The sequence below is a fragment of the Indicator indicator genome, chromosome 22 (genome assembly GCF_027791375.1).
Source record: "Indicator indicator isolate 239-I01 chromosome 22, UM_Iind_1.1, whole genome shotgun sequence".
NCBI classification, from domain to species: domain Eukaryota; kingdom Metazoa; phylum Chordata; class Aves; order Piciformes; family Indicatoridae; genus Indicator; species Indicator indicator.
The window spans coordinates 317,252-330,941 of NC_072031.1; the positions used below are offsets into that span (position 1 = coordinate 317,252).

The 13,690-nt window shown below is 55.0% G+C and overlaps 1 protein-coding gene across 2 annotated transcripts; it reads left to right on the forward strand.

The window, feature by feature from the left end:
- The first annotated feature begins 2,484 nt into the window (after positions 1-2,484).
- Positions 2,485-13,690, forward strand: ATP6V0C (ATPase H+ transporting V0 subunit c). 2 transcript variants are annotated; one of them, XM_054390957.1, is made up of 2 exons: positions 2,485-2,797; positions 13,494-13,690. In XM_054390957.1, the coding sequence occupies exons 1-2, from the start codon at positions 2,722-2,724 to the stop codon at positions 13,679-13,681; spliced, it is 264 nt and encodes an 87-aa protein (XP_054246932.1). In that variant the 5' UTR covers positions 2,485-2,721; the 3' UTR covers positions 13,682-13,690. The 2 variants fall into 2 exon arrangements, with proteins under 2 accessions (XP_054246932.1, XP_054246931.1); XM_054390956.1 differs by lacking the exon at positions 2,485-2,797 and adding an exon at positions 12,920-13,054.

The window sequence follows — 13,690 nt, forward strand, 5'->3', positions numbered from 1 at the left end:
GCAATGGTGATGTTGAAGTTGACATGAATGTGTTCCTCAGGTCTCCACTCACATCATCCTGGATGTCAACTACAAGGCAGGGAGAGCCAGGGAAAGCCAGGGAGAGCCAGGGAGAGCTAGGGAGAGCCAGGGAAAGCCAGGGAGAGCCAGGGAGAGCCAGGAAGAGCCAAGGAGAGCCAAGGAAAGCCAGGGAGAGCCAGGGAGAGCCAGGGAAAGCCAGGGAGAGCCAGGAAGAGCCAGGGAGAGCCAAGGAAAGCCAGGGAGAGCCAGGGAGAGCCAGGAAGAGCCAAGGAGAGCCAAGGAAAGCCAGGGAGAGCCAGGGAGAGCCAGGGAGAGCCAAGGAAAGCCAAGGAGAGCCAAGGAGAGCCAAGGAAAGCCAGGGAGAGCCAGGGAGAGCTAGGGAGAGCCAGGGAAAGCCAGGAAAAGCCAGGAAGAGCCAGGGAGAGCCAAGGAGAGCCAAGGAAAGCCAGGGAGAGCCAGAGTTAGGGCATTACAAGCAAGGAGAGGAACATCTCTGTGTGGGAGGGACAGGCTGGGGATTTAGCAGAGACCAAGGTGGACGATGGGCTTCCTCTTCTTCCTCCAGCCAAGCCAGGGCCTCCTGCTCAGTACGAGTTATGCATTCAATTCACAGCTGAACTTTTGCTGCACTTTTATCCCATTAGTGTCACTGCTAAGATCCCACTGTGTCAGACCTTACCCAGGATTTGTTCACTTCAGCTTAGTCCCTTGCAGTCAGTGCCTTCACCTCCCAGTCTGTTGTATCCATTGCTTTAATAAATTAAACTTATGATTTTAACTTGCTGGACCTGTGTCAGTGCCAGCCCTGGAACAGTTCCAAACATGGGGCTTCTACCACCTTCTATGGGGCAACCTGTTCTAGTGTTCAATCATCCTCACTGTAAAAAATGTCTTCTTTAAACTAGTCTAAATCTCCCTCTCTTAGTTTCAGCTTCTTGTCCCATGAGCCCTGTCACAACAGGCTCTGCTAAAAAATCCACTCCCATTGTCTTTTATAGGCTCACTTTAAGTACTGAAAGGCCACAACAAGGTCTCCCTCTTCAAAGTTTGTTGAACTGATGTTGAATCCATGGAATTAGATTTCTGCAGGTAAGGTGGGATGGGGCTCTGTGCAACCTCATCTACTTAAAGATGCCCCTGCTGACTGCAGGTCAGGTCCCTCTCAACCCAAAGCATTCCACAGTTCTAAGTCCCCACTGGGGACACAAAAGTGGCAAAAGTTCATTTTGTCAAACAGTTCCAGTAAGAGTCCTGGGACTCTGAGACAGGAAGACATCAGGATCCTACCAGTAACAGGACAAAGTGGCACCCTGGCCTGTGGGAGAAAGGACACGCCATGGGGGGTGTGGCACTAGGGACATGGTACAGAGAATGGTTTCACTTTGGAGGGACATTAAAGATTAGCTAGTTCCAATCTCCTTGCCACAGGGCTGGAGATAAAGGACATGGCACATAGGATGTGCCATGGGGGATGTGGCACCAGAGAGGCAGCATGTGGGAGAGGGGACACACCATGGGGATGTGGCACCAGGGTGGCAGCATGTGGGAGAGAGGACACACCATGGGGATGTGGCACCAGGGATGCAACATGTGGGAGAGAGGACACACCATGGGGATGTGGCACCAGGGAGGCAGCATGTGGGAGAGGGGACACACCATGGGGATGTGGCACCAGGGTGGCAGCATGTGGGAGAGAGGACACACCATGGGGATGTGGCACCAGGGTGGCAGCATGTGGGAGAGAGGACACACCATGGGGATGTGGCACCAGGGTGGCAGCATGTGGGAGAGAGGACACACCATGGGGATGTGGCACCAGGGAGGCAGCATGTGGGAGAGAGGACACACCATGGGGATGTGGCACCAGGGATGCAACATGTGGGAGAGAGGACACACCACGGTGGCCGTGCCACCGGGGCCAAAGGGAAGACGGCACAGGGCAGAGGGTGCCCCAGAGGACACCGGACGGAGAACACGACCCCGCCCCGCCCCGGCCACGGCGCCCCCAACGCGGGGAGGACCCGCGACTGCGCGGGCGGAGCCTCCCTCCGGCCCCGCCCCTTATGCTAATGAGCACTGAATCACGCTCCGCGGGCCTCGGCCGCCGGCAGGTCTCAACCACCCGGGCGGCGGGGAGAGGGAAACCGAGCACAGGGGCTAGAAGCGGGCCGGCCTCTGGTCGGCCAAATGCCCCGCGCACCACACGGAGTGCGCGTATCAGAGGGAGTGCGCCTCCTGCCGGCGGCGAGGCCCGCGGCAGGAGCGGGAAATTGGCTGGGGAGGCCGGGACGGCGGGAGAGAGCCCCCCGGGCTCGTCCGCGTGGTGGCGGCCGAGGGCGGAGCGAGCGGACGAGGGCGGTGGGCGCCGGTCACGTGACGGGCGAGCCTCCGCCATTTTGTCCTGCGGAGGCAGTACTTAGGGCGTAGCGCCCGCGCCGCCGCGCACTCCTGCCGGGACGGAGCTCCGAGCCGCAGCTTTCCCTCCCTCCCTCTCCCGCCCGTGGCCGGTCCCCTCCCTTGTGCAGGTCTCAGCCGGCCTCCGCCCCGTTTCCCTCCCTCTTTCCCTTCTTGCCTCCGCCATTTTGTGGCCGAACGCTGCCTGCGGAGGACCGGCGCCGCGGCGGAGCCTTCCACCTCCCCCTTCGCCCTCTTGCGCTCCCGCTCCCAGCGGCGCCTAGCCCCGGCCCGGCCCGCGCAGCCATGTCGTCCAGTGCTAGCCCAGAGTACGCCTCCTTCTTCGCCGTGATGGGCGCCTCGGCTGCCATGGTCTTCAGCGGTGAGCACCCGTCTGGCTTCCCGGGGGGGGATGGCGGGGCTCGGGGCTGCCGAGGTTGCAGGTGGGGGAAAGGGGGCACTGTCTGACTCGCCGCCGTAGTGCCAGCGGAGGGGGCTTGGGGGGCGCTCTTTTCCCTGGCGAGGCGGGATCCGCGGTGAGGGGGGTTGGTGCCCGGCTGGACAGGTCTTGGCCTGGTCGCGGGGGCGGAGGCGGCCCCGGGGATAGATGTCTCCCTCCCCCCCCAGCTCCATCCGGGCTACCGGGGTGCGGCGGAGGGGGTCTGCGCGGGTGACGTCACCGCGGAGCGTGCCGCCGCCGGCGGAGCCCCCGCTGCCACGTGACTGCGGCGGTGCTGCCGCCCGGACTGGCCCCGCGCGGGGGGGCCGCGCCCGTCGGGACGGAGCCTCACCAGCCGGCACCCGGTTGTGACCCTGCCGTGCGCTGATGGGGGCTTTCCCCGGGGGCCTTCCCGGGGCTCTGGCTTGTCCCGGTAGTACGCTGGCCCCACTCCCCGGCGGGGAGGGTTGCTCTGATTCTCCTGGGGCTGAGTGGAGCACTCCTGCTGTAAATGGGACAGAGCTGCCCTTTAAACCATTCCTCGGATCATGCAAGAGCGACTTTTGAATGGGATTGAAACCTAAAATGCATTTTAGGAGCGGAGTGAGCGTTAAAGATCTTAATGACGTTAAAAGGAGCTGCTAAGGCCTGACCTTCCCCTCCAAATGAGAGCTGCAGGAGGCACTGAAAAAGGGGAAGCTCTGCTCTTGTGACCATCCATCTGCTTCTGAAGTACGGAGGTTCAGTGCAGAGGAAATTGGGTCATTCTGTGGCATCCCTCTCCCTGTTGAGGAACCAGCTCACAAACGCTGGTGTGTTAGAAGGAACAGCCTCTGATCCTGTGATGCTTTGTCTCTCTTGGAGCATGAGTAAACCTTCTGCAGGAGGTAACTGCAGCTCCTGTCTGAGCCCTGACTGCTTCCTGCTAGGTGCAACCCTGCTGTTCAGTTTCAGGTGTAGTATGGAGAAGGCTTCCCAAATGCGGTAGCTAGGAATACCCAGAAATCAGCCTGGCTTCCTCTTGGGAAGGCTTGCCTGGTGTCCCCACATGTGTGAGTGTCCTGACTGGTCTTCACCTGGCAGCTGAGGAGTGGAAGCACTCAAGTAGTGAGCTGGCAGGAGCTCTAGTGACAAGTAGCTGTTGATGTGCTTGGAGTCTAATTATGTTAAAGTAGGCTCTGGTAGCTGGGAGAGGAAAGCAAATGTGTGGAAGCTGCTCTCAATTAGTGTGGCAGATTAAACTGTGCAAATAGCCAGGTGGGCAGTGGATTAAAAGTAGTGGAGAGGAAGCTGTCTAGTGCTGGTGTTAGCACCACTGACTGGTTTCACACCAGCCTTGAACCTCTGCAAAATAAATCTTGCCTGGCTGTGTAGTCTTGCTGACTTTGTACCAGGGGTGGGATGCAGCTGGCCTGTGCTGAGGGGTGGCCCTGCCACCTCAGGTAAAACCTTGTACTGAGACTTAACAAGTGAGGACTGGTGGGAACATGGCTGGAATGCCTTAGGTAGGAGCCAGGGACTGGGGAGCTACCTGCCCTTTGGCTAGTGAAGGGAGTGGAGGAACAGCCAAAGACCTGATTGCTTGTTGGAAAGAGGAGCCAGCAGACCTTTTGTACAATGGCTGGGATTAAGGTCCTAAATACTGAGCTATGTTCCTGAGTCACTGGATTCCTCTTGTGAAACTGAACTTGAAAGCCAAAGAGTGTAAGATGTGGAAGCTTACTTCAGTGGAGACACCAGTGAGGGATGCAGAGCTGATGTCAGCATCTGAACAAGAGCTCCAGGTGTTGCTTGGCAGGTTTGAGCTAGAAGTGAAGTGCTTCCTGGAAGCTGTGGGTTTGACAGCATGGTGCAAGCCAAAGGGAAGGGCTGAGGTAGGTTGTCCAGAGGAGGTTTGGTCCCTGTCACGTCGCTGCTGGCAGGCAAGTAGACCTTGGTGGAGAAGCTGTCAGATGGTCCTGATAACCAGCAGATCTGAACCATGAAGGTGGTCTCTTGCTAGGGTCTAAGTGCATCTGATGGGGCCAGTCAGTGGAGCAACAGGTTGTAGTTTTCCATCAGTTGGTGGAAATTATTCCTATAGATTTCAACAGCTGATGGAAATTATTTCTTGGATGTGAACATCACTGAAGTGCTTTAAACAAAGCAAAGCAGCTTGGACTTTTGAGGCAATGTATGGCAGAGGTGTCAATACAGGATAAATGAAACTTGCAGTGTCACACAGCTGTGACATGTTCTGATGTGAATTGGGCATCAGCTGTTGAAGCCCACCCTGACATAGGAGCAAATCCTGTCCAGACAGGCAGTGTTAAACGACCTCAGAATGGTGCTGGGCTGGTGTTAACTGCAGTCAGTGTCTGACTAATGCTGGAGCTAAAGAACAGATTCCTGTGGAGCTTGTCATTCTGAGACATGTTTGTAGTAAACATGTTCAGCTTTTACACTGTCCTGGCTGGTTTGATGTGAAAACAAGAGACTTCATGTGGTGCTGTTTGGGGTTTGAACATTAACTGCTGATGGTAAGTAGATAGCAGAACTTGTTCTGGTCAGTTGCTACTGATGGCAGCTAGAAATACTAAAGCAGGCTGCAGTGACCTTGGCTATCTTGGAGCCTGCTTTATTTGTTTGCTGATTGCAACTTGTTCTGATGGCTGAAGTTCCTTTATTTCCTCTGTAAAATGTGGCTGGCTCACTGTCAGGTGCTGTTGAGTGAGCAGATTATGGTGGCTTTTCCATGCCAAAATGGAGAAGCATGGTCTTGGACAAAGCTGCCTGGTACTGTGCTTGCTGTGGTTCCCTGCACAAAAGGGTTGGGGTGTCCCACAGTGACCCCCAGGATGTGGTGGGAGGTTTTGTTAGGTCTGCACTCTGGGTGGGCTTTCAGTGCCTTTGGTGCTGCTTCACCACAGAGCATCTGGAGCCCTGCTGATGGAGAGAAGGTTTACCCAGCAGCTTAAGGGTGGTCCTGTGTCTCCTTGCTGTTGCTGCAGAGCTGATGAAACAGCAGTGGGGCTGCAGCTACTGTATCAGATGGAGAGCTGCTGAAGGACCTCCATGGAGAAATAATGGCTGGCTCCTGAGGCAGTGCTGCACAGCCTGATTCCAGAAGGCTTCATGGCTATAAACAACTTGCAGCCTTGGAGGCAAATCACACCTGTGCCTCCTAAAAATACCATCTCTTGAGGGGTGGGAGCAGCAGACCTCATCCTAAGAGCTTGCAGACTCCTTAGCTGTAGCTGGCAGTAAAAATGAGAAGGCAGAACAGAGAGCAGCTGAAGGCAGTCTTCTGTTCCAGATCATTAAAGAATCTTCCAAAGCATCAGAGTATGGGCAGGAAAGCTCCCTGGGTCAGAACTCTGAGCTACCAGACTGTCTGCAGGAGAGGCCAGCTTAAGCACTGGTCGGATTGGTGGCTTTGGAGGGGTGAGTGCTGTAACCCAGATGGCAGCACCTCTGCAGCTCAGTTGAGGGAAGACATCTCACCAAGGGCATCATCTCCACTTGGTGAATGCCAGCCTTGGGATCATCTGAACCAGATCAAGCACCAAGATACAACCATTGGCTCTACAGAACCTGGCTCCAGCACATGTGCTGCTGCTTGTACAGTGGCTCCCAGGTGTACCTAAGGGGGGGCTCTTGGCCCACCCTCAAGTCCCTCTAGACTGGCAAGGGTGCAGAACTTGCCCTCTGGAAGGTTCAGAGCAGCAGTGGAGGTGAATGCCAGTTGCCTCAGGACTTGAGTCAGCTTCCTTTTTTCTTCTTCCTAACCAAGCTTCTTCTACCTTCTGTCCAGAGCCTGAGTGACTTGAAGCAGTGGTTGCAAGCTGCAGTGCTCTCCAGTGTGCTCAGGCTGTTTGGTGGTGCTTGAAGCAGTGGTTTCACACAAAGGTGCTCCCACCTGCTGCTTGTCTCCACCAAAGAGCGTGGCTGAGCTGGCTTCCTTCAGACTCTGAGCCTTGTGAGCACAAGGCTTCAAGGCTGGAGCCCAGGAGCATCTGCTGGATGCAGTCAGACCTTGGCTTTCCCAGTGGATGTCTGCTGGTGAGTGCTGTAAGCTGCTCTTAGATGCCATGGGCTCCTGCCAGCTGGTGCTACTCTGCCAGTCAGCACCTGGAGTACAGTGGTGCCCCCAGTCTGAACAGGTCATCTTGAAGGTTCCTGGGGAACCTGCATCATGCTAAAGAGTGAAGTAACACTTGAGTGGACTGTGCTGCTTGCAGAAGAACAAGCCTGTGGTGTAAAGTGTCAGCCTTGCCATGCTTGGTAAAATTGCCTCTGTGTGCCATGACACAGTCCAGAATCCAGCTGCAGCAGTGCCAGCTGCTTGCACAGCTGGCTGGCAACTCTTCCTTGGCCTGCTGCTATTGCAGCTTCTTGAAGAGCTGGTAGACTCCTCCAGAAGCTGCAGTAGGTGGAGTTCCCATCCCTGGAGCTGGCCAAGAAACATGGGCATGGCACTGGGGGACCTGGTTGAATGGCCACGGTGGTGTTTGGATGGTTGGATTTGATGACCTTGGAAGGCTTTCCCAACTGGAACAGTTCTGTGATTCTGAGTTTCCAAACACACTGAACAAGAGTAAATGGCCTACTGGCCTGGGAGGTGTGCAGACAGTGCTGGGCCTGTTTGAAACCCACCCCCCAGCCTCTCCTAACCTAGGGGAGAACAGAGCATGCTGGCTGTCCCTGAGCCTCTGATGGGCTCCCTAAAGATTCGTCAAGCCTACAACTTCTGTAGGGCACCTTACTCATTTACCCCTCCAGTTGCTACCTGGGCACTGGCTGAGGCCACTCCTGAGTCAGTCTGGGCTGCATTTGCATGGGCCCCAGGTAGAGTTGCACTGATGTGGCTGCCTCTCTTCTCTTGAGATGCAGCTGGACATAGCAGCAGGGTTTTTCCAGGGCAGCCATGAAGTATCCATTACAGTAACCTGAGGTGGAGCTTAGTGTGTTTGTCTTCACTGTGGTGGTGTGGAACAGGCTTCAGAGTACCTGTGGGAAGAAGCCTTTGAGAACATCCAGGTTCATCCCCAGCAAGGGATGTTCTTGAGCACTCTTGAGCCCAGATGGTGACCTCCAGCAGTTCTCCACCTGTTTCAGAACAACCTGCTCCAGGCTGAGCAGGCATGGAGGTGAGCTGATGCCTGCTGTAAGGGAAGCCTGCCTGCTGCAGGGGGCAGCCCATTTGGTAAGGGTTTAGTTCTGGAAGGCTCCAGATGGAAGGACTCATCCAGAAAGCTTTGGCAGGCTTGCTGTGCCAGTGACCCAGGGTACAGTGATGGAAAGTGTGAGCTGGAGTAGCTCACTTCCTGATGCAGAGAAATTCTGCCAGGCAGTGCTCTGGAAATCCTTCACAGCTTGCACTGTGAAAACTGCTGCTCCATGCTGGGGCATGGGAGGAGTGGCTTGAAGGTAGCTTGGCAGAGGGGGATGTGAGGGTACTGGTCAGCAGCTGACCAGTGTGCTCACATGGCCAAGGAGGCCACCAGCAGTCTGGCCTGGATCAGCAGTGGTGTGGCCAGCAGGACCAGGGCAGGGATTGTGCCTCTGTGCTGGGCACTGGTGAGGCCATGCCTTGAGTGCTTGGTTCAGTTTTGGGACTCTCACTCCAAAAATTACATTGAGGAGCTGGAACAGGTCCAGAGAAGAGCAACAAAGCTGGGGAAGGGTCTGGAGAACAGGGCTGGGGAGGAGCCTCTGAAGGAGCTGAGGTTGTTCAGCCTGAAGAGGAGGCTGAGGGGAGACCTCCTTGCTCTCCAGCCCTCAAAGGAGGTTGGAGCCAGATGGGAGCTGGCTGCTTCTCCCAGGTAACAAGTGAAAGGACAAGAGGAAATGGCCTCAAGTTGCACCAGGGAAGGTTCAGGTTGGATATTAGGAGAAATATCTTTACCAGAAGGGTCGTTAGGCACTGGAACAGGCTGCCCAGGGAGGTGAAGTGCCCATCCCTGTAGGTGTTTAAAAGCTGTCTGGATGAGGAGCTGAGGGCCATGGCCTATCAGCTGTGCACAGGGAGATGTTAGGTCATGGCTGGACTTGCTCTTAAGGTCTTCTCTAAAGAGGTGGTTCTATGAATCCCTGGCTCTGAGGGGACCAAATGCTGCTGCAGTGTGTGGCTGCTTCTGACCCTCTGCTCTTGGGCTGTCAATGAGCTGCAGCTGCTGGTACTGCAGCTGTGCAGATGGGGGGTGCTGTGCTCACTGGTGCTGTGCTCACTGTCTGTAGGTGCACATCTCTGCAGAGCTTTGCAGTACCCATGCAAGACAACAGCCTCTCTGCTGAGGGAATGTCCTGGGAGGTGAGTCTCAGCTCACTTAGCTGCCAGATTAACCTTCTGGGTGCATGACCTGACTGAGCACAGTAACTATAGCTACCAAAGCTTGGTCCTAATGCTTGGACCAGCCCTTGATCTGACCACAGGCTGCTCCGGCGTGGCAGTGAGGGTCAGAGGCAAGCCCTTACTGAAGGTCCTGGCAATGGCAAGACCACAGCTCACCTGCATGGGAAGCTACCCTCAGCTCACACTTCACCTTGGAGCTGCACAGCTACACCACCTCTGCTACTGCTTCTGCTTCATAGAAAGGAACTGCTGTGGCAAGGAGCCAGGCAGAGCCTCCCCAGCCCTCTGGGACTGGGGTTTTCAGGAGCAGTCTTAAATCAGCTCTGGCGTGAGTTCAGGGAGTTACTCTTCAGAAGTCTTTCAAGATCAAGTTACCTTTGAAGCACACTTACTGGGAGTGGGTGGTCTTGAAAATGAGCTTGCCTCTGATGGTGACTCCTGCTAGTGCTGCTCTTAGTGCAGAGCCAGGGCATTACTGCTTGAGTCTTCACTGCTCAGAGAGGGGCTTTATGTAAGTAAAGCAACTTCTCAGTACCCTCAGCACCATTGAACCTGGAACTGGCAGCTTCTGCTTGGGGACCAGATTGGTTTTTCATCTGTGACCAAGCCAGGGAGGTGAAGTGCTGCAGCTTTGGCTGCCAGATGAATGTTCTGATAGCTTTCTCTGCCTTAGTTGATCTGTATGCTAGAGGTGATGGAGCTCTGTGATCTGATCAAACACAGGGAGGCTTGGTGGGCAGCAGTGGTACAGCTCTTTTGTTTTCACTGTCTTCCACACAGATCTCTTCAAATCTACTCACTGAGAAGGTGGAGGAACATGTTCTTGGAACTCATCAGGAGTGATTAAATGTAGCAAATGAGTTATCAATCCAGGCTGGGGGAGGAGGTGATAGAGAGCAGCCCTGCACAGAAGGACTTGGGGGTGCTGGGGGGGAGAAGCTGGACAGGAGCCAGCAATGGGCACTGGCAGCACAGAAGGCCAAGGGCAGCCTGGGCTGCATCCAAAGCAGTGTGGGCAGAGCTGGAGAGAGAGGATCCTGCCCTCTGCTCTGGGGAGACCTCACCTGCAGGGCTGGGGCCTGATATGGGACCCCAACACAGGGAGGACCTGGAGCTGCTGGAGAGGGTCCAGAGGAGGTCATGAAGATGATCAGAGGATGGAGAAGCTCCGCTGTGGGGACAGGCTGGGAGAGTTGGGGCTGTGCAGCCTGGAGAAGAGAAGGCTCCAGGAAGATCTTAGAGCAACCTTCCAGTACCTGAAGGGCTCCAGGAGAGCTGGTGAGGGACTTTAGTGATAGGACAAGGGACAGTGGATTTGAGCTGGGGGGGAGATTTAGACTGGATGTTAGAAGCTCTTTACCCTGAGGGTGGTAGAACACTGGAACAGGTTGCCCAGGGAGGTGGTGGAGGCCCTCTCCCTGTAAACATTCAAGGTCAGGCTTGATAGGGCTCTAAGCAACCTGATGTAGTTGGGGATGTCCCTGCTGGGTGTTGGACAAGATCACCTTCAGAGGCCCCTTCCAACATGATGCATTGTGGTGCTCCAAGCATTCACATCTCCCAGGAGCTACAAGCCAGGATGTGCAGCAGGATTGCCCCCAGTGCCCAGCAGCTGATAACTGAAGAGCTGTGCCATGGGGGGGCTGTGCCATGCTGGGAAGTGGATGTCCCTCCTGGCTGTAGTACTGGGGCAGTGGCAAAGGTGCAAGGAGAGCTTCACTCAGAGCTGTGAGACAAGTTGCTGTGGAAGATACAGCTTGAGAGGCCCCCAGCGTAAGCCAGTTGGTCAGGATGCTGCTGAAGACCATTGGGAGTGGCTGTGCCAAGCTGTGAGCACTTGTGACTGCCCACCAGTGGGAGTGTGACAGCTGCAGTGGGGAAAGGAGCTGCCCCAGAGCACATGGTGTAGGTGCATGGGCAGATCCACAAGCTGAAGGCATAAGCTCTGGCCTCTTCCCTAGAGTTTGGATTTAACTGGGTATTGCCAAACCAGTGCTGTTGTGCCCCTCCCCAAGAGCTTTGGCTGGTTGGCTTTGTCAGTGGGACTGCAAACCCAGGTCTGCAGTCAGCACTGCACTGCAGCACCTTCAGGTGCCTCCAGGCTTGCAGGAAGCCATCACTGATGTGGCAGTGGTGAGTTTCCCTCATGAGCATCTGCTAGGTTCAGAGGAGACTGCAGAGGGTTCTGCTCCCTGCTGCAGCCCATGGCCTAGCTAACCTCTATCTGGATGCCCCTTCCTTGCAGGCCTTAGAAGATGCTTCATCCAACAGCAGAGTTTCATGGTTCAAGTCAGTGATTTCTTTCCAGGCTTCCTGGGGCCAGACCCTTAAATGATGCCTCCACAGGATGCCAGCCAGGCTTGTGTGCTAGCTTCCAGGCACAGCTTACACCTGCAGGTAAAACCTGGCTTCTGCTCTTGGCTCAGGCTTCCTGCTGAGCTGGATTCTAGTTGTGAATGGCTGAAGAGCCTTCCACAGTCTGGCTCAGGTGACAGTCAATGTTCAAGAGCTTTGCTAATTCAGAACCAGGGTTTGTAACTAAAACTGAGCTTGCCTCTGATGGTGACTCCTGTTAGTGCTGCTCTTAGTGCAGAGCCAGGGGATTACTGCTTGAGTCTTCACTGCTCCAAGAGGGGCAGCAAAGCATACCTTAACCCTGTGACTACCTCCTGGCAGCTCCTGGGCCAGGGGCAGAATCTTGTGCTTGGATGCTGGTGTAAGGCAGCTACACCTCTGGAACAAGCAGCTCCCCCTTGTAGGAAACTAAGTGGGTGGAGAAAAACAGCAATGGTCTGAACAGTACCAAGACTGGAAAATCCCCATGGCTTCAGTGCTCTCCAGTAGCCTTTTAGGGCAGGCAGGAGCATCTTCATGCTAAATAGGACTTTGAACATCAGCCTGATGGGGGCTGAAAAGGAGACCACCTCCCCTCCCACCTATCTCCACAGTGATGCTTCAAAGGCTGTTGATTGGCATCTCCTGGGTTGATGTTGATGTCATCTTCTGGGTGATGCTGAGTGCAGTCCAGAGTCAAGGGGTTCCTGGAGTGCTCTGGAGCAAGGCTTGAAGGAAAGGAAGTCTTTGCAAGCACTTCAGAACCAAAGGAGGAGGGATTTGTGAAAGCTTTTGAGAGACTAACAAGAGCATTCAAGGCAGAAGCTGCTTTTTGGGTTGGTGCTTTGGGACTCTTGCAGTTCTCAGTCTGTGGTGTGCTTTGAAAACCAAGCTTTGGATTCTTGCATTGGTCTCTGCATGCTCAAGTGTTGACACAAGTGATCAGTGAACCTTTGGGATGAGGTGGTTGTGATGCTCTGTGGCCTGCAAAGCCAGGATAGGACTGGGGGGGAATGGAACAAAAATAGAAGTGGGGAGATTCAAATTGGATGTTAGGAAGTTAGAAGTTTTTCACCATGAGGGTGGTGAGAGACTGGCACAGGTTGCCCAGGGAGGTGGTGGAAGCCTCATCCCTGGAGGGTTTTGCAGCCAGGCTGGATGTGGCTGTGAGCAACCTGCTGTGGTGTGAGGTGTCCCTGCCCATGGCAGGGGGGTTGGAACTGGATGAGCCTTGAGGTCCCTTTCCACCCTGACAATTCTATGATTCTATGCTTTGTGGTTCCAGTGGTTGGATTAAGTGTTTGGATCCTTCCAGGTGAGGTTGACACCTGAAGGTGTCCTTTCTCCCAGGAGTGAAGTGCAGCAACATGCAGGTCTGTTGCTCTCTCAGTAGGTGCCTCCTCAGATGGAGCTGAAGTGCATCTTTAGCCCCAGGCCAAAGCACAGGCAGAGAAGCTTTGTGGAAGAGGCCCCAGGAGGGTGGCTTGTTACACACTGGGTGCATCTGAGAACTTGGCCCAAGTGGCTCAAAGGTCAGTGGCTGTAAATCAGGCTTCCAGCTGGCTTGCAGCCTGCTGTGGTGGAAGGAAGTGCTTTGCTGTGCTTCCTCTGCAGCTCAGCTGAGCAGAGCCTTGCAGTGTGGCCTTTGTGAGGGCACCAGCTCTGAACTAACAAGATTTGGACTTGGGGTTTTAGTTCCTGAGCAGCAGTGGGTGTCTGCTGAGGGAGTCTGCCCTGCTGTGAAGTTAGCTTAAAAAGGGATATTTTATTATCAGGACTGTTCAACAGCACCTTTGATCACTTCCTCATCCTGTAGGGGACTGGCCCTGCCTGACAAGCCGAGCAGTCAAGTGACTTAGCTTTGCATAACTCTTCCTTGTGCTGACTCAGCTGTTCTTCCTGGGGCTGCAGCAGGAGGAGAGGCTGTCGTTGATGGAGGGGGATGTCTAATGCCTTCTGTTTCTCTTCCAGCCTTGGGAGCTGCCTATGGCACAGCAAAAAGTGGCACAGGTATTGCAGCCATGTCGGTGATGAGGCCTGAGCTGATCATGAAGTCCATCATCCCTGTGGTCATGGCAGGGATCATAGCAATCTACGGCCTGGTAGTGGCAGTGCTCATTGCCAATGCCCTCTCACCTTCCATCACACTATTCAAGTAAGTCCTTCTC